This window comes from Tetrao urogallus (assembly GCF_951394365.1).
Source record: "Tetrao urogallus genome assembly, chromosome: 6".
NCBI lineage: Eukaryota > Metazoa > Chordata > Aves > Galliformes > Phasianidae > Tetrao > Tetrao urogallus.
This window is the reverse complement of record NC_136819.1, coordinates 30939621-30959627: the sequence shown is the minus strand read 5'-3', so window position 1 is coordinate 30959627 and position 20007 is coordinate 30939621. Positions and strand designations below refer to the sequence as shown.

General features: G+C 36.1%; 1 protein-coding gene across 1 annotated transcript in view; it reads left to right on the top strand.

The window, feature by feature from the left end:
* SPRED1 (sprouty related EVH1 domain containing 1) overlaps positions 1-20007 on the top strand; it is a gene marked incomplete at both ends in the record, with an annotated part of 53039 nt that overhangs the window by 22036 nt on the left and 10996 nt on the right. Inside the window, 3 exons of the mRNA XM_079536911.1 lie at positions 11796-11970; positions 17069-17237; positions 18461-18510. Of these exons, the coding sequence (XP_079393037.1) occupies positions 11796-11970; positions 17069-17237; positions 18461-18510 (394 nt within the window). The remainder of the gene's footprint in view (positions 1-11795; positions 11971-17068; positions 17238-18460; positions 18511-20007) is intronic.

The window sequence follows — 20007 nt, the reverse complement described above, 5'->3', positions numbered from 1 at the left end:
TGCATCAAGTACCAGTCGCACAACACTTCCCAGTCAATGTACAGATGAGAAAAACAAGTAGTAGCTGCTTTACTCATGGGTGGTTAAAATGTTGAGTTAATGGAGCTGAAAGCCTTAAAAACTAACCAGTATTTCTTTCTTGATTTTTTCTGTCAAATCAGTAAGATTAAAAAATAACTATAAACAAGTCTTCAGGAACACTTAGAAGAATGGATGAAAATTAGAGCTGAGTTCTGTTGAAGACTTATTGTATGATTAGGGAATATTCTTCTATCTCTTCAGACACAGTTACTTTTTTGATGTTTGTGCAACTGGATTCATGAAACAGGCTCCTCAGAAAGTTATATATCTGGCATGAAAAGCTCAGGTGAGGTGAATTCATTCCTGGTCTTGGATAGTGAAGAAAGTTTAGAGAATTGTCAGATTAATTTCTGTGATGCACCCGGTCCTTCAGGCTTAAATTGCTACATAGGGAACACTTAAGCTAAAAAAGTCAGAAATGATCTGTTAGCATCATTGAAGACATTATTTGTAATGTGCTGTTGGTGTTTTGACATCGTTTTTTGAGGATGCTTAATAAAATGCTGATTGCTTTTCTTTAGCTAGCAAAGCAGTTAATAACTACTGTATTACCAGATTTATAGACAGTCTCATTGCAGATAAAAGTACTCATTCAGTTGTTATTTTATAATGAGGGAAAATTATTTGTAATCCATAATGTTTTCCTGCTACACTCCGTGGTTGGGGTATGAGTAAAGAGGGTGCTAGAAGAGCAGAAGTCCATACCAAAATATGGGTATGAATTAAATCAGTGGTGGGCCAAACCTAGATTTCTGTTTCTTGAGGTTGAGCTTTGTCTTCTATGTGTTTGTCCGTTCTTACAGGGTTTTTTTGTCTTCATATTTACTGAAAACATTTTCTGTCTCTCTAAGCAGGAGTTTTGGATTTTCTGTTTGTATTTCATTAGATATGTAGTGAGGATTCACTGATAGCAGTCTTGTTAAATACTAAACTTCACCTATTTGTGGAATGGGAATGTATATCTCGCTACATTGACTTCAGAAAATTTTTCAGTTTTATACTTCATATTTTACAGATCGTTTTACTGTACTGTGTTTTGTGTAACAAAAATGGCACATAGTTATACTTGAAACATTTCGGAGGGGATTGCAGTCTGTATTGTCCAGTAAGAGTGTGTAAGACAGGTGTCAAAGCTACTCAAAAAATACAATTTTCCTGATCTGACATTTTTGTCTCTTAAATCTACTGGAGCAGGAGGACTTTTTCAGTGGGATCTCTTGGGTTCTGCTGCCTAAAACAGTTTTATGTTGTGTTGCAGTTGTCCCCTTGATAGTCTGATCAGATCGTATGTTTTTGCAGTTGCCTTGCACCTAAGGTGAAGTGTCCCACCCCAGGCCTATATCTTCCAATGGCATTAGTGGTTTTGAAATGTCGAAAGAGGAACTATCAAGATGTTATCACTGCTCTAAATCATCTCATGATCTCAGAGATGTAACAGAGATGCAACTTTTTTTTTTTTTTTTTTTTTTAGGACTTTGTTGTTCCAGAACAAGGAAAATCCTAGCTCATTGACCCCTTTCCAGGTGCAGAATAGACTTAAAGAGATTCAGTGATTATAACAGAATTCTCATTACTAGCAATGATTTTTGAGGTGTGAATGTGTTCTTATTTTGATCTGATATATTTTCAGGGGCAATTGTTTACAAGCTTTTAAGCTTCTGGAACAGCAACAAATAATACAACTTAAATAGTCTTCATTTTGAAGTGAGGCCCTTCAGTGTTACTGTGCTACATGTTGTGTTCTTTCATGAACCAAGTATTCGCTGCATACTGCTTTTTGTTAAAAAATGTGAAAGCTGTTAATTTAGCAGCAGTTGGAATAGGGAATGCAGTTAACGAGAATTAGTTAGATTTTTTGTTTGTTTGTTTTGATGCTCTATTAACGTTCCGATGGTCTCTGACCTTAGGACTTCTGAATCATTTCTGTGCTTGAGACTGCTGGCTAGGATTGTAATTATTACTGAGATTATCAAACAGATCATGCAGTTAGGTGTTGGATTATCAAACTGATCATACAGTTAAATATTCACTCTCAATGTTCATTCTGAAGTATTGCAGATATAAAGGCCACGTAGTTAAAACATTATATATAATCTTGTTAATCTCATTTCCTCTCCTTTGATGGATTACTGTAGCAGAATTCTTTGCATTTGTCTGTATTTCCTCTCTCCCAAAGATACGAGGTTTGTAAAAAGTACAAAAAGACTGATTCAGACCACAGAGTGTGGTGCTGCATAGCAAGGGAGTGGTAGCTTCCTTTCAGTCACCAAACAAAACCTCTTAAAATAGAGCTGTAAGTTCACAAGTTACCACACTTAAAGCTGGTTCAGATTTTTGTATTTACTCTTGATTTTCATGCTATTTGTTATACATTTTGTAGTTTTGCTTATAGTCTTTGCTAGTGTGGACACTGTGATTTGTCCACTTACGCTTCTTTGAAACTTACTTTTGGAAGTTGTATTTTTCCTTTGTCATCTTATGTTTAAAAAAGAGAAGCAGTTCAGCGTTAGGGATTTTTGGCATGATAAGTTGTGTTCCATGACCATTTTCCTTAGAGCAGGTTAAAGTCCTTGAAAAGGCCATCTGAGTGCAGATGTTGGGACATGCTTGTGATTTAACAATATCAACTACAATTTTCCTTCATGTGGTTTAAGAATACTTAGTAATGTCAAAGGTCAACAAGACAGTAAAAGGAAGAATTTTATTTTTTATGTGTTGTGATGCTTTATTTCGTTTTAGATCCTGGCCCTTTTTTGTTGAGTGGAAATGCATGTCAGGAATGATGTAGGCCTTTTACAAACTTGTTTTAATGTCACAAGATTTAAATTTAAATTTTGTGGTTGCCTTCCTAATATGAAGTGTTGCTTGAGGTGAGTCAACTGAGTGGGACTGATGCTTTTTCTTCCCTATATGTTTTGTCAAAAGACAAACATAGCAGCTCACCAACTGAACTTTATAGGTAGGTCACTCCAAAAGTAATGCCTCCTATTTATTTCCTTGGAAATGACAGCAGATACAAAGAACACAGTTATGCTATTTGATAGAGCAAATTCTCAGCTATAAAACACTGTTTTTCAACATAGTTATCACCAACAGCTTTGCATTTTCACCAGCAGTGAACAAGAACCTGAATGCAATGCCTGTTTTTTTTTTATTTAAAAAAAAAAAAAAAAAAGTGGTGGTGCAGACTTCTATTTTTTTAATTTTATTTATTTATTTAGTTGCAGTGTCACCATTGCTGAATTAGTTTGTTGCAGGTAGTCACTGTCCCAAACAGTGCATAATCCAGGATAAACTGAAATAATTTCTGATAAATTAACATAAAATACAATATTTTCTAGTGTGTTTATAAAAGCATGGCAGGGTCTAGTTGGTACTTTTGCAGAACAGTGTCATTGTTAAGTGGCAAATAATAGCTTTTCAGATATTTGTAGAACATTATTGTTAAATGCAAGAAACATACATGTATAGGTGCTTATTTGAAAATAACACATATGCAGTACAGACTGTTCCACCTTTTTAGGGTAGCTGAAGCTGTTAATAAGAAATCTTCATGCGGTCTTATTTTAGTGTACTAGTTACCTTCATCTTATTTTACTGGTCACGAACAGGATTACAAAGCGACCTGTTGATTAGTGCATTCATGTCTTGATAACTGTGACTCTAGGGTCCTGTTTCCTCCATCTTGATTGCTAGATGACTAATAGCTTTGACTATGAGCATGATCTAATTGTGCTTGTATATTTGAGTGATGCTTTGTATGTAAAAATGGATGAAAATGGTCCTGAGAGAGAGTTCTGACTTTTCAGAGACAAACTATTAGCTGAAAAACTTTATTTAGATTGTTTATTATCAACTATAGCAAGCACTTCCATTCCAGGGAAAATAAAAGGAAGAACTTAATCAGTAATCTTTATTTAAACAAACAGAACGGCAACAAAAACACCACTTTACCTGGATGGATGTTGTCTGGTAGCAGCTAATGAAAGTATTAAGCTGTCTTAGTTTCTGTGGAATCCATCTCAGGCTACAAACTTGTCCTAAGTTTGTTGAAGTGCTGAAGCTTCTTCCAACATTTCTTTAGAAAGTCATGTGCTTTTACAAGGATGAGAAGAAACGGAAAAAATAAGTCTCGTTTTGTTTGTCTTTTTTTTTTTCTATGGGCTTTTTCATCTCAATCTACATGTTTCTATGGAAAGCAAGTTGCAATTAATACATGGCCTTGATACCAGCAGCTTGATTGATATGTGATAAAAAGCAGGTAGCAATTATCGATAGCAATTCGATAGAAAGCAATTAGCAGTTCTGTGCTATAAATACAGTAAGGAGATTCCTTAGGATCTTCAGAAATTCCTTTGTTAAGGAGGTAGAAGAAATTAAGAGGATGTGTAGAGAGAGGAGAAGCAGGACGGGGATGAAGAGGGTAAATATTTCTGGCTGTCAGCTTGTAAAAAGAAGGTGAATTTAGGCTTTTCTGGAAGAAGCCAGTTGAGCTTGAGGAAACAAGTTACTAAATTGGGTGGAATTTGGACCAAGAATCACTGGTATCAACATTCCTCTGTTGAGCAGACAGCTGTGGAAGTCCCACTCATTTCTGGCTCCTCCAAGGGGAACTACTAACTATATCAGTCTGCTGCTTCTCTTAGTTCTGCTCCTTGTGTCACAAACATGTTCACCCCATTTTTGAATGTTACATTGGTGCCTTTTAACTTTGGGGAAGTATTCCTTACTTGCTTGTATATTTGATATCAGATGTAATCTTCTAAGTAATCTGCCTTGATCACATGGTGTTACAAAAGCCATAGCATTACTAAAACTTAATTCTGCAGAAGGCATTTTCTTTGAAAGAGATAGAACCCAAGTATATGATCTCCTTTGGTATATTTATGTTACGTTATATAACTGATCGTCATGAATAATATGTAATTACAGGAACTGCCTACATTATTCACAGAAATGTTGAATTTCTACTTGGTAGTTTTTGTAGTTTTCAACTTGCTAAACAGCTTCTTAGTTCATGTGCACTCAGGTTTTATTAAAGTTCCTGCACCAGTAGCCATTTTTCTTTGCAGCTTCACTTATGTTACAAATCTTCAGTTTTCTATATTCAGATAGGAATGTGATTTTAGAACACTAGTTTTAATTTTTTTTCTCATGTTATATTTAAAAGAAGACATAACAACAACAATGTACTGTTTTGACAGTTTCCCCTTTTGACACTTCTTTTTTGTGTCTTGTTTTCAATTTTGAGTTGTATATATGTTGTCAAACACTTTGTTTTTCAAGTTATGGGATCTCTCTTGCTAAATAATCATTGTGCAATTTGGGTTTTTATTGTGTTTTGGTTTTTTTTTGTTTGTTTGTTTTGGTTTGGTTTTTTTTTGTGAGACTCAATCAGATCCAGTTATTCCCTTCTTAGGTGATAGTTTCCAGTGTAGCTTTTTATTTCTGCCATGTTGAGTTCAGGCAAGTTTGCTCAGTAATTTTTGTTTCTGTAGGAACTATTTTGCTCAAGCAGGAACATCCAATTCATTTTATTTAAATGGGAAGTCCAAAGTATTATGGTATCCAGCTTTTCATTTTTCAGTCAGTGTGAGTACTAGCCTCCTAAATGTACCAGCATTGGTCTAGTAATTCCTCTTGAAAATCCATGTCTTTTCTTGCTAACCAAAATGCATTTCTTAGTTGTTGCAGCTATGCCTGGTTGCTGTAACTTCCGTCCTTTTAACATACCTTTTAACTCTCAATTTAAAGGAGAAAAATCAATAAAGTACTGCCTTCTGTCAGCATGACGGCTTGATGCATATTCTGATTTGCTGTTAGAATTGTGAGAGGAGAAAGGTAACACTTGCATCAGGCAGTCTCTTATATAGTGACTGCGAAAAAAAAAAACCAACATATATGCACAACAGTTTCTTTTACATACAAAATGATAGGATGTGCTGACATTTATTTTATTGATGTAAATTGTCTTGTTTAGTACTATATTTGCATCTCCTGTTGTAGACAAGTCATTAGTGTCTCATGCTGGTGGCAGTCATTCTCTGAACTTTCAGTAAGAAAGGGCTTTATACCATCAGCAGGTTACTGGTGTGTTCAAGTGATACTGGTCAAATTACTTATTTTTTTCTAAATTGAGTCAATACTCAACAAATGTTATCTGCAAGTCAAATAGACTTTAGCTCAGTGGTTTGGTATTACCTTTTGGTATCCTGGGCATGCACGTACTCATAAACACTTCTGAAGCTGGGAATTGTAAAATTATCTGCTAAGCTGTGTGGATAATGAGAACCATAAAAAGCCAAGTGTGGTTCACGTATGCTCTTTGGGTGAGGCTACAAACACACAGGTGTATTGCACCAGAAGTTGGAAGGGTTAAAGTACGTGTGTAAAGTGTTAGTCAAAGGTATGGAGCCTTGATCCATGACAAGCTAGCACTGAGATCAGCCTGGAGCTGTTACTTGTTCGCCGGTGATGACAGTGTATTTTCTTAGCAAAATGTGTCAAGTTTTCAGAATTCAAAATGCCTTTTTTTAAACCTTGTCAGAAGTCTTTATCTTGTAGTTGTGTGCAGTGACAACTCTTACTTCAAACTAATGTGAATTCTCATAAATTAAAGCAAATTAGTTAAAATTTTGAATGTATTTTTGAAATGGTTGTGCTTTGAAATACTGCATTAAATAAAAGAACCATGGAATGGTTGAGAATAGAAGAGACCTCTGGGTCCATCTGATCCAACCCTTGCTCTAACAGCTTTCAGGGGACTCCAAGGAAGATGCTCGACAGCCTCTGGGCAGACTGTGTCAGTGTTCAGTCATCCACAGTTATGTATGTTTCTTTTTGTTTTATTGTTGCATGATGTTTTGATATGGGATACTGATAAAACCAGGACATTTGTTTATGTAGTCCTTCACTAGCCTCCTTCCAGCAGTTCCATGCCTCTCTTGCACTGGAGAGCCACTCTGGGCCTAGCACTCCAGGTGAGGCCTCTCCAGGGCAGAGGGGCAAGGTTGCATCCTGTGGCCTGCTGGCAGCACTGCTCCAGAACACCACTGCCCTTCTTGGCAACAAGGGCACATTGTTGGCCCATGTGGTGTCCAGCTGGATACCAGGTCCTTCTCTACAAAGCTGCTTTCCACTTCTGAAAGAAACCAGAAAACAAATTTCTTAAGCTAAGAGGATCAATTTCTTATGTAGCTCAGTTTTCTAACTTACAGAACCAGTGTGTTTTTGTTTTTTTAATAGAAACTGTAGTTGTTTTATAGTACTGCACTTTGGTTGTCTGTGCAAACATCACTATTATTTTTCAGTCCTACAGTAACTGCAATATAAAAGATGTGTAATGTTTAGTATGAATCAACAGTATGCAAGTCTTTTCCTAGAAGTTAAAATAAATGGAATGCAACAAGATAACTGTTTTTTTGTTGTTGCTGTTTGTTATTTGCTTCTTCTGCATGTCTTCTTCTTTTTCTCTGGGGAAAGTATTTTGTCTGAAAATCCTTAGCCTTCAGTTTCTTGGATCCTTAATGGAAGAAAGGATCATTGTAATAATAATACTTTGGTATCTTTCATTGGCTTGATATTGCAAATAAGAAATACCCAAAACTAAGAAAATCACTTTTAAGGGAAGGGGGCTGACAGAAGAAAAAATCTACCCCCTCTGTCCTGAAGGACAGAGTTGCTAGGCTGAAGATCTCTGTTTTTCAGGGCCCAGGGAGTGCTTCCCAGGCTGGAACGACAGTTTGTTCATTCAGGTCAGAAGTTACTTTGGGCCCGAGTATACAATATAGATTTTGGAGAGAGAGAGGATTGCCTTTAATACCTGAGGTCAGGTTTTAATGCTTAATGTTCTTATAGTGAACATGAGTGAAGGCTGTGGATCACCACAGTGGAACAAAACAGCAATTCAGAATTATGAGAATAGAACTTATCTATCTAACAGTAGTGTGCCTTAGGTAAGGAGGTAGCAGTATGGTATTCTTAAGTGATTACAAGAAATTATAAATTGTGATGAGATGTGGTGGGGGAGTGGAATTTACCTACAGTATGGTTTTTCCCAAATAACTAAGTACCACCAGAGAGTACAGCATCTCTGTTCTTGGGAAGCAGGGAGCTCTTATGAGCAAAATGCTGTTTTGCCTTTCCCATAAACCTTTCTCTGACTCAAATTTCTAGTGGCTACAACCAAAATCAAGGGGTCTCAGGAAACCTTGCATGTAATACAGTAGGTTTGGACCTGCTGTTGCAATGCTTCCCCTCCTATTGCATTTCATACTTGTGGTGGCCGTCTGAAAAGTTGAGCAGTGCTCAACTAATTTCTGGTTTTGGTTGGTTTTCTTCTGACAAGCTGCTCTATCAGCAATATCTGAACATGCAAGAGCAGGTAAACATAACAGGCTGTAGGTTTTAAAAATACTTAAGGGATGGTGCTGAAAAACACTGGAGCCTGGTTCGCCCTTTTTCCCACAGCTACACCATCACAGGCTTTTAACAATTAGTGTTAGGTGTTCCCAGCTGTCCCACATAGAGGGACATAGGAGAGCTGGCTGGTTTCAATACCACCAGTGCTGTGATAGGCAGCTCTGTTTTGCAGAGATTTCTGGAAATTGAAATCCCTGTGAGTTCTGCTGCTGTTGTATTGTTACTAAAGATGATAATGGATAACAATTGTCAAGTTCTTTTTCTTAATAATAAATAAAGCAATTTCTTGCATAAATAAAGCAATTTGGCTTTGTTATGCAAGTGCAGTAATGAATTTATCTAGTTAACTTATATGGTAGTTGTCTGGAAAAAAATGTTTCTTCTCAAGTTAAAAAGTTATTCAGTCAATATTACAGATTTACCTGCTGGGCACCTTTATTTTGGCTCTTGCACTGATGGAGTGGATTTGACAGTAGTTTCTAAAATGTATGAAAGGATAAATATTGCCTATTAAAATAGTCAGAAGGATAGGAAATACGGAAGGAAAACACAAGATTGTTAACTAGACTGCATTAGGCTTCTCATTATGGGAAGGGGAAGGAAAAAAAAGAAATGCAACGCTCCCAGAAGACTTCTAGGAAATAGAAGGAGCTAAGCTTTTGAAGTATCATGTGCTACTTCTACCTTTTCCTTCTCTTTCAATTTTCAAATGGGTGTGGAGTGTAAAAAGTTTCATTTTTTTCTCATTTACTCTAAGTGAAGTTCTTGGGCTACCTCTGAATGATGTTTATCTGAACTATTACTGAATAGTTTAGTAGTTCAACTGGTAGATAAAAGAGAATTCTAATATCCAGATTGTCAATGAAGTTTACAGAATGAATGACTTCTAAGCTAGATTTGTAGTTGGCTTGAAGAGAGAATAGTGAAAATACAATGTAGGTTTAACTAGTGCGTCCTGTTTGCTGTGATTCCACAGGAATGTCCAGGCACCCTCTGTTCTTCAGAAGAGGCTCATGTGAGACAAATAAGAGACAAATGATTATTTGTACCTTAAGAGCATGGTTGCAATCTGAAATTATCACTGAGTTAAGTATAGGTACAGAGATCAGTGAATGATTTAGATATCAGTAATACTATTAAGCATCAAGGGATAACCATTTTTATTTTCAGACATTAGAATGGATAGATGCATGCAATGAAGGATTAGGATTTTTTTATCTGCTGTGTGAGAGAAGTAACTTAAAGATACTGGTGCAGAAATGGTGAGAAATGTTGAGTGAAGTGTTGCTTTAAGTACGAGTTTAAGAGGAGGAGGTTTTAGTTTTTTGGGGGGTGAAGAAAGTCTCTATAAACAACTTAACTTGCTTGTAAGCTGAAATTGGACGGTCATGTTTTTCCCCCATTCTGCAGACCTTTATATATTTAGGCTTTAGATGCTCGCAGCAAAATTCTTTATATAAATACACATACACGTGTATATGAATCATATGTATGAATCATGTAAGTCTTTGAACGTAATGTATTAATTACACACACAAAAAAGAACCTATTTTTCATTATTTGGGGAAATTTCAGGAAATCAGACTTTTTAAAATACAAGTTTGGTTGTCATGGTTTTATGATTTTTGGCTGTTGGTATTCCACATACTGCATGGAGTGCACTGGGAGTTAAAGAGTTAATGCTCCAGTTCCTGGCACCTGTCTGGAAGAGAAGAAGAAGGGCTGCATTCCCTAGAAGGCTGCTTGCTGTTCTCTTATCATTCCTGCTCAGGGGGACACACAAAAGGCCTCGGTAGGTCACCTGATGTCCCTCTTTTCGATCATCAGGCTCTTGTTGCTGCTCGTCCCAATTGCACGCCATTAATATAAGGCCTTCAGCTTTTTTGGACGCTTTCTCTCATTTTATTTGATGATTAGCTCCAATTCTAATTATACTGTACTATATTGTATTATAGTGCGTTATCGTGCATTCTGATACCGTATTTAGTAAATCAGTTTGTTTCTCCTCAGATCGTTGGCACTGTTTTTAATTATTTTGGGGTTGCCTTTTTCCCCTTTCTGGAGGCATGGATCTGTGGATCCGTCTGCCCTGTAGTCACGGAACCGGGCCGAACCAGCCCGTAAAACACTGACATTGGTAATGGTTGTACTGCAAGTATTTCTGTACAGAAAAAATAGCTTTGTCCCCTTTTAATATTTCCTGATCAGTCCTTATTGGCATAAGTACTTGAACTGTAGATCAGAAATACATTGCAAAAGATACCTTGGGGCTTATTTTTCTTGAAGTGCTGGGATACTCATTCATGCAATAAACCATATTTAGAATGTAGGGTGGAATCATATTTCTTCCTTGACAAAAAATGCAGTTTTACAACACACGTAGCATCAAATTCATGCTCAAAACTAAAATGTGTGATTTAATTAAAAATAAGTAAAATGTAAGAGAGAAGGTTACAGACTGTTTTTTTCTGAGACTCTGGAAAAGAAATCTGGATGGAAAGAAGCAGTAGCTGTTTATTTTATGAAAATACTGAATGATGAAAATGGTCATTAGGTTGTAAGTTTCCATACGCTGCAAGTATAGGCGAGAACCAGCTAATGGATACTAGAAATATTAGATTTTAAGTAGCCATAACCAATTTTACTGTCAAACCCCATGTGTTCTGACTTACCCCCTCCAAAGGAGGGCTTCTGTACATGGGAGGGAGGGAGCAGCATTTCTGGCCGGAAGCCTGTTCTTGTTTAGATTTCAGTGGCAGAAGGCCTGACCTCTTTCTGCTTTCTTGTTCTCTTTTCTGTGTGATTTCATGGTGAATGACTCGCTTCATGATTAGTCTAAAATAAATCAGGAGTTGATTCATACTCTTATCCTGCCCCCAGCCCTCTAGCTAGATCACTGACTGCGAAGTTTCTAGAAGAATATAAATGTTGACTAAGGAATTATGTTGTCTGATTGTTTCTTTACAAGGAATCACACGTAAGCTCCAAGCAGAAGTGCAAACTCCTGAAGTAGCCCTGGTGAGAACATGAAACTAGATGGGAATGTTTGAGAGATTTTTTTTAGGATGGTTTCTTCTGAGTAGCAGTTATGGAAGTGCTCAGCCTCCAGAATGTGAATTTTTGGTTGTGGGTTTTTTGAGGTGTTGTTTTTTATTATTATTATTTTTATTTTCTGTTGGTTTTCTTGTTTGTTTAATTTGGGGTTTTTTTTTGCTTGTTTATTTTGTCACGTTTTCTTAACTAGCTGTTTTGCATTTATGGAAAACTAATTTCTTCTTTTGCATCTCTTCCAGTAATAGTTATGCACGAGTGAGAGCTGTGGTGATGACCCGAGATGACTCAAGTGGTGGATGGTTACCACTTGGAGGGGGTGGACTAAGCTGTGTCACAGTCTTCAAAGTCATTCCCCAGGAAGAGAATAGCTGTGCTGATTTTCTTATCCATGGAGAACGACTCAGGGATAAAACGGTAATGATTTACATCTGTCTAGTGACATAGAACCTAAGAATAGATGCTTGCATATTGTTGCTTGTAGACTGGAAAGTAAATTTATAATCTCAATCTAATACTGTTACTGAATGCAGTTCATATGACTGTAGACCTACAGATCCAACTGCTTACTTTAAGTAACAAGATACATTTCTAGAATTAAACATGTATCTTTTAGAAACCTTTGAACATAATTTTTCATTGCAGATTTTCATCTGCTTGGGAAAACACTTGGGTATTCTTTTTTTTTTTTTTTTTTTTTCTGGTGGAGGATCAAAGTAAAATCTGTTTGTTAACCTGTTCATACATGCTTTGTGTATTAGCACTGTTGTCAACACAATTTGTTGAGAACATAAAGTCAGGAGGAATTGCTCAGTAGTGATTTGGGTTTTTTTGAGGAATTTGACTATGGCAAGTAAAAGGTCCCCTTTTGATGTAAAAAAAAAAAAAAAAAAAAAAAAAAAAAAGAAACAACTTTTCTGTCTGGGAAGAAATCACAAAGTTAGAGGATCCTATAATTCATCTGGTTTGATGGAACACATAGGCAGTATTTATTTATGAGCTGCAGTAAATTAAATAGCTGTATTAAGTAGCATCATGAAAGTCAGTCTCAGAGAAGGAAAACCAGCATAGAGTATCAGCTGTTGCTGCATGCAGATCTAGAGAAGACGAAATTGACTGGATAAGGCTTGTTTGTATACTTGTGTGACAAACAGTTTTCCAAAGGGGGAAAACACAAACTGTCTATCTTATTGCCTTCTATCCAAGACCTACTCTTTTCTGCCAATTTACAATTCCTTAAACTTAAGCTGTGTAGGCTTAAAAGGTAGGATTGCTTCTTACACTGTACTGCTGATTCTTCTTAAGCATACCAGTTTCTCCCTTGAGGCAGGTCTGCTGAGTTTTCTGCCTTGACTGTGACTGCTGTAGGAAGAGAGCATATAAATAGAAATTCTGCTGACTCAGTTGTTTCAGCGAGGCGTAGTGCTATTAGCAGAGTACCCTGTGTTCCCGCAGAGCTATGTGCACCTGCAGTTCCTTCCTCACTTTGCAGTAGTTCCCTTTAGAACTTTTTTTAGATGTATTGAAGCTAGTTTTGAGCAGCTTAATTGCATTTAGAAGTACTTGACAATTTTCTCTTAATTCTTAATGCTTTCAGTGTTCACTGCTTGCCTTCAGAATCGAAGGGAAATAAAATGCTCAGAACTGAAGGCTGATTTGATGTTTCTCCCACATGCATACAAAAATGTTGCAGCCATCAGTGTCCCTGTTTGTGTTCTCTCTCCCAGTTCCCCTGGGCAAGCCTTGTTTCATTTCTACTTCTGGTAGAAGGCTTAAATGTCTCCGCACCTCTTCCTGTCCAAAAGCCAGTCTGTGTTACTATGAATGTGTTTCCAGACTTCTTTGGTCGTGAAAATGCACCTCCTCCCCCACACTCCCCCAGGGTTGTTGGCTGCTGGTCTGTCAAGGCACAGTTTGATCTTACTGTAGTTTTAGGAGATTGCTGTTGGAAGTCAGCCACTCAAAAATACAGGATAAATAAGAAATGCAGTAAAAACACCTATCCACTTTGCACTGAATGAAGTTCAAGGACCTAACACATACAGACTTAGACTGTGGGGAGAAGTACTGTAGAACCAGCGATGATGATTTGGTAACAGAGTAAAGAGATGCATGTATTTCTTCAGGCTCCAAATAGTACAAAAGCTAATGTGTAATGAATTAACAACGAACTTGCATGGTATGCAGCAAGACCCATGTTAGCATAAAAAAAGCAAGGTCCTACACCAAAATACATAAAGATATCATGAAGTCATGACACTTTCTCAAGGGGGCTGTAATAGAAATAGAAATTTTGTTGGATAAGTATCAGATCACTGATTCTAACGTCTTTCTGGGCTTATCTTTCTATGTAGGTGACTGTTTTATGTTTGTTCTTAGGGATATTCCTGAGGATTCGCTTTTCTAGCACAACTTTAAACTTTTTTTTAATGAAGCCAAACAATTAATTTTCTAGTCTGTGTATCTTTGGCCGTGCATTATTATATCTTAGAATATAAGGAGGAAAAAAAGAGACATGATGAGATGTAATTCTGTTTGATAAATGTTTTTCTAAAAGTACAACCATTCCTTAAAATTCCTCTTTTCAAGGAAAGAAAAAGCTTATCTTTACAGATGATCTTTCTTTTTTTTCTCTCCTGCTGTCATGTTACACACTTAAAATCTAGATTTGTAGAAGTATATATTTTTTTTATTTCCTCTGAGTGGCAACTTTTTCTTTTGTGAATTTCTCCACCTTCCAGAAAAGATATGAACATTCCCTTATCCTGTATTTTTTATATATTAAAAAAAAAAGCTATATGATGGAAATTTGAGCACTTTTCTGGGAGATGGGGAAATGCGAGCTCTGAAATAAATCAAGTTAGAGAGCAAATATGGTTCATATCTGTGGGTTTTGCCTTAGATACGTGGTAATCGTAACACAAGTATAACAGTTCAGGCCTACGTGCTATCTGCTATTTACGTGGATCTGATTGTAAAACAACTGGAAATTCATACTACGATACTCCAGCTGCCTCTTCAGTGACTGTACTCAAAATGAATGAAAAAGCTTTCTTCTTTCTTCTTGTTAATTGACCTTAGTTGCATCGTCTTCGTGTGTTGCATCTGACACTACTGACAACTGCAATTCCATTCTAAAATGCCAAATCTCTCCATGTCTGTTATAGCATACATGGACTCACAATCAAGGCTGTAGGTCTTAATCTTTCAGCTCTATAAATCAAGTGTTTTGGGACTGAACATCAGAGTATTGGGGTTCCTTGTTGCTGTGGCCCTGAGGTTTTTTCTCATCATTTCTTTATATCCTTGAGAGTTAGGTTACTGTCAGTACTGTTAGGAACCAACTTCAGTCAGCATGTAGAAGATAACAAAATTTGTGTGGTACGTAGCTGTTTAAAACATTTCATGGAGTTGACAAAAAGCATTCTTGTCAACTGAGAAAGAAATCAAAGTGGTGGCACCATTGAAGTAATTTAGGAGAGGGAATGCTCCCTCCTGGTTTACCCAGGGTGTTTAGATCTGTGTTGGAATGTAAAGTCTTCACAAAATACCCTTGATATAATTACACGTTTCCTCCTTTATTATACCCACCTTCCTAGATCTGGCTCCAGCCAGTCTGCTGGGAGCGATTGCTCTCCCTTCTAACCTGGTCACTCCACTACTCTGTTTTACGGTGTTTACAGTAGCTCCCTTCTATCTTAGTAACAGCAGTGTTAAACATACATTATGCTCAAGCTTACAGGTTTTTAGACTTTGGGGAATCTTACATTCTGGAATGAAAGGTTCTAATAGAACTTCATGATCTATCTTATGTTCTTCTCCAGTCCTTTACTAGGTGAGTTTTTTCTGAAGAATGTGCCTCATACGTGTTGGATCATCAGTCAGGATGAAAAAGTTTAACATTTTTCTTCTGAACAGCAGATAACTGTGTAAACGGAGATAACTAATAATCTGTGTTAACTCCTTCTGGAGCAGGTGTTCATTGAGATACTGGAGAGAAATCAGCCTTGTGGTTTTTTCTGTTGAGATTTTGGATGAAACTGCATGCAGTAGAGCGTAGGAGTAGCTGGTGTTTAATATGGCAGAGAAACCCTAGCAGTCATCCCAGGCCTAGTAAATGAGATGACATGAGAAGTCTTCATTTGAACTGTTTTTCTTCTTCAGAGGAAGCAAGATAAAAATAATCAAAAGGAAGAAGAGATGATCATTGAATACGCTGTAGACCCGCAGAGTGATTTCTGTTGCCTCATTGCATATTAGGGAGTTTTTAGGCAGAAAAAAAAAAAAAAAAGTAAAAAACCATTTTGGATGGAATTCAGAGCAGAGTAAAAAGGTTTTAGTGTAGAAAGGGTTTGTGTGTGTGTGGAAAAAAATACCAGCCTTCTAGAAACAGGGATTAGAGGCAGTAAAATGCAAGAGGTGATGATCAGTAGTGGGCTCTGGTCTGGGTGGAATAAGTCATGAAGAGCAGGAAGAAAAAAAAAATCTACTTGCCTATGTAATAGTTTGTTAAGTAGAGGAGGGTATGTAAGACAGAATTCTTTTTTTAAACTTAGCTATTTTTCTATTATGTCTATGATTAACCTCCTTTTTCCACATGCCTAAAGAAATCTTCCATTTTTTTCTCTTCAAAAACTGCGTGCATAACAAAATTAAAAATTAATATTCTGAAAGTAATGTAAAAATAATAAAGTGTTAACATTTCCTTGCTCACATTTCCCTGTGTAGGTTTTCAGAATTTAATAGTAAAGTAGAGATACGGGTTATCTTGCAGTTTATTTGTTTATATCTAGTGATACAGGGACAGGTGAATGCACACCCCTTCACACTTGCTTGTTCATCTTGAACTATTTGTCAGAAAATATTCAATGCATTGATGATTACATTCAAAAATGGTTGAATTGATGGAAATGAGTAAATTAAATATGCAAACATATTTTTAAAGTTAGTTAACTTAAAGTGGAAAAATGATGTACAGGGAGTGATTTTAATTAATAAACAATGTGTATGTGTATCTAAAATGGTTTCAAAGGCAAATAGTTATGTATTCTTATCTGTCTTACTGAGAGGAAAGTTCCTGAGAGCAGTGTAAAATTAGTTCAGCACTCAAAAAACTTATAGAGTAATAATACAACTAAAATTCCCAGTGATACTGTAATACTGTATATTAAAAACCATTTTTCTGCTAATGTTTTTTCATTTGCAGAACTACTAGTATGTGTGTACTGACATGTGCTTGTTGGGGGATGAGAATCTCACAGGGAAAATGCGGTCAGTACACAGTATCCTGAACCTGTACCACTGTGTCAGTTACTCTATCAGTAACTGTTAGTGAATAATTTGGCCATAATGGAAACTAATGTAAAATTGCCTACTTATAATTGGAAGAAGTTTAAACAAAGGCTTTTATCTGCTCTTTTGATGCATATTTTCAGGTGGTTCAGAAGACTACATTTTGTTCATAAGTTCTCTGTTAGTCACTGATATCTTTTTCCTCCTGTCTTATTTCTGGAAGGTGGTCTTGGAATGCACATTAAAGAAGGACCTAGTTTACAACAAAGTTACTCCAACTTTTTACCACTGGAAGATTGATGACAAAAAGTTTGGCCTCACATTTCAGAGTCCTGCTGATGCAAGAGCATTTGACAGAGGTATTCGGAGAGCAGTGGAGGATATTTCTCAAGGTATCTATTCAGATGAAGGGGTTAAGTTTTCTTATGTGTTTAATAAGAGGTGATATGCAAAGTACTTCAATATGGTATCAACTTTTAAAGATGTGGATAGGTCAATACCAAGTTGAGATTGTCAGAGTTTTAAAGAAGGCATTTTGAAAGTGCTGTTCATTCAAGTGTCTTTAATTGTTTCACCAACACTAATAAGGTAATTCCCTAAATCAAAAGCATTGCCTTTTTTTCTCTTTGAGGAGATACTGGAATAAGCCACATCTGTCTTCTCAGCAGCTCATTATGCCTTCTGTAGTCTTAAACTCTGAACTTGAATGTTTTAAGAAATTATGTGATAATAACTCCAATCCATGCTCTAACTTCTCAGCTGTTAGTAAACAGAGTAGTATGGCGGACAGATTTAGATGGGACTTCAGAAGAATTTTCTGTAACAGTAATATACCTAATTGGTTCCAGAGATTCACTGATCTCATGGAAACTAGTGAACAAACTGAAGCTCATAAAGCCTCAGTGTTGAAATTGAAAATATGATGAATGTATTGCTAGATGGAAGGAGGGGGGAAGGGGAGAAAATAAATTTCTATTGAATGGGAAGAATGTCTCTTTAAGGTTTGTGGGGGTTTTTTTGTTTGTTTTATTGTTCTTGTTTTTTAAGAAATAAAGTAAATCAGAGGGAGAAAATAAAACAAAATATTCTGTGCTTAGCTGCAAATTTAGTTTTTTTAATGTAGGTTATCATATTAGCAAAGAGAAGAAACATGTTTCTGAAGGAAAATTCTTTTTGTCATACTAGAGTGGCTTCTGAACTGAGTTGATTTTTGCAAGAAAAATAATAGGGATGTTAGTCATTTTTTCTCTTATTGTCTCACAGTTCCAGTTTCTGCTGCTTTATAACAGAAGAACATAGCACAACATGCATTCATGCTAACCAAATATAATCTGCCCTTAATTTTCAAAGCAAGAATGCATTCCCTTCATTCTTATTTACAGTGAATGGTGTCAACAAGATAAGAGTGTGATGAGGTACACTTAGTAATAAAATCACATCAGTAATGAATGATACATAATAAAATCAACTTGAAGTGCAGTGATCAACTGCTTAAAAAAATATACAAGTCTGCTTCCCACAGCTGGGTTATTGAAGGATGATGTGAACTACTGGAAGCAATAAACAGTGAATTAAAAAAATTCTTTTTTAACAATTTTTTAAAACTTTTTTGTAGGCTATCCACCCTCTCAAAATGATGTTGAAGTGGCAGAAGACTGCTTTCAAGTGAGTATTTTAATTTTTATATAAACTATGCAGTTACTTTTAGAAGAAAATGTTTGAACAACTTTCACTAGTGAGAATAAACAAAATAAGTGCAACAAGAAAACTAAATTGAATGTTATAAAATAAGTTCCAGAACAGTTATCTGGAAGACTTAAGTTATTATCTGTCCTAAACTCAGTAAAGAGTATTTAATCGATAGAATGGTTAATCACCCTAAGTTAAAAATATCATTTCTAGGTTATATGACCTCTTTGAAATAGTGGGAAAATTACTTTTATTTAGAAGAATATTTTTAGGGGTCAAGATGTTCTTTTTCTTTTACACGCACACTCTACTCTTTTCTAGATTTTACTTTGCAGTGATACACACTTCCAACAGTGAAAGGCTGGAAAGATTCAGAGATAATGGTAAAAAAAAATCTTGTCCAAACAAAGGCAAAAATTCAGATAATTAGAAAATAAAAGCTAGTAATAAGAACAGAGTACATATATGCAATAAATAAGTTTAACACAACTGGGTAAAAAAACACCAGTGTCTATTAGTGCTTGTCATCTTTTTTGTTTACAGTCGGAGGGAAAGCAGTGTCTTAATTCACACACACATTCACTTTTCAGAGTGCAGATATTTAACATACAGCTGTTAGACAAACAAGTTGACTCAGGGATCTTAGCAACTATTCAGAAAACCGATAGTATGAAAGTTTTCTTGAGGATGGAGTTTTGCCATTTATGCAACATTAAAGTCTTTGTTAGCGTGTATAGGTGCAGTGTGCTCTGTAACAAAAAATCAAGAAAGTTAGCCTATTTTACAGAATCAAATTATGGTATGAGGAAGAGTCAAGTGTTTTGAAAGGATGCTGCAATGCAGTGGTAATGCAGAAATGTCTCCTGCTTTCCTTCCATTTAATAGTGGAAGAAAGAAATTTGTCTAAGAATTGGTCTCTCAACCACCTGTTGTTGCTCTTTATTTGCAGTGCTTTATCTTACAGTATTTAAAATTGCTTTAAAGTTGGATGTTTTGGATTTAAAGGAAAAATGAAGTCTTTATATAGTAGAGGAGATGTGGGCCAAAGCTAATGCAATCCTTAATAAGCTTTAAAAGGCTTGTTTAAACAGGCTTTATTGCAAAGATTAATAATTGAGCAATTTCTGCAGGCCTAATGAGATTAGAGGAAACTAATTACTTCTTGATTATGGTGCCTAGCTGTTACGTTTCTATATAAGGATGTCAAAATTGAAGCAAATATCTTTGATTCTGTGTATTTGCAAAGTTTGTTTTCGAGTAAGTGAGGAAAAGAAGTAAATAAGCATAGTCTGTTATGCGTATTACGGATACAGTCCTTCTTCGATACAAACTGCTGGCAAAATTCTCTTTTTACATTCTGCTCAGGAAAATGTACTTTATGAATTCCCTATAGCACACATTGCCTAATTATACATTCATGCTCTGGATAAATAAGATTTACCTGTTTTCTAGAGGCCAGAAAGCTGTCAAATT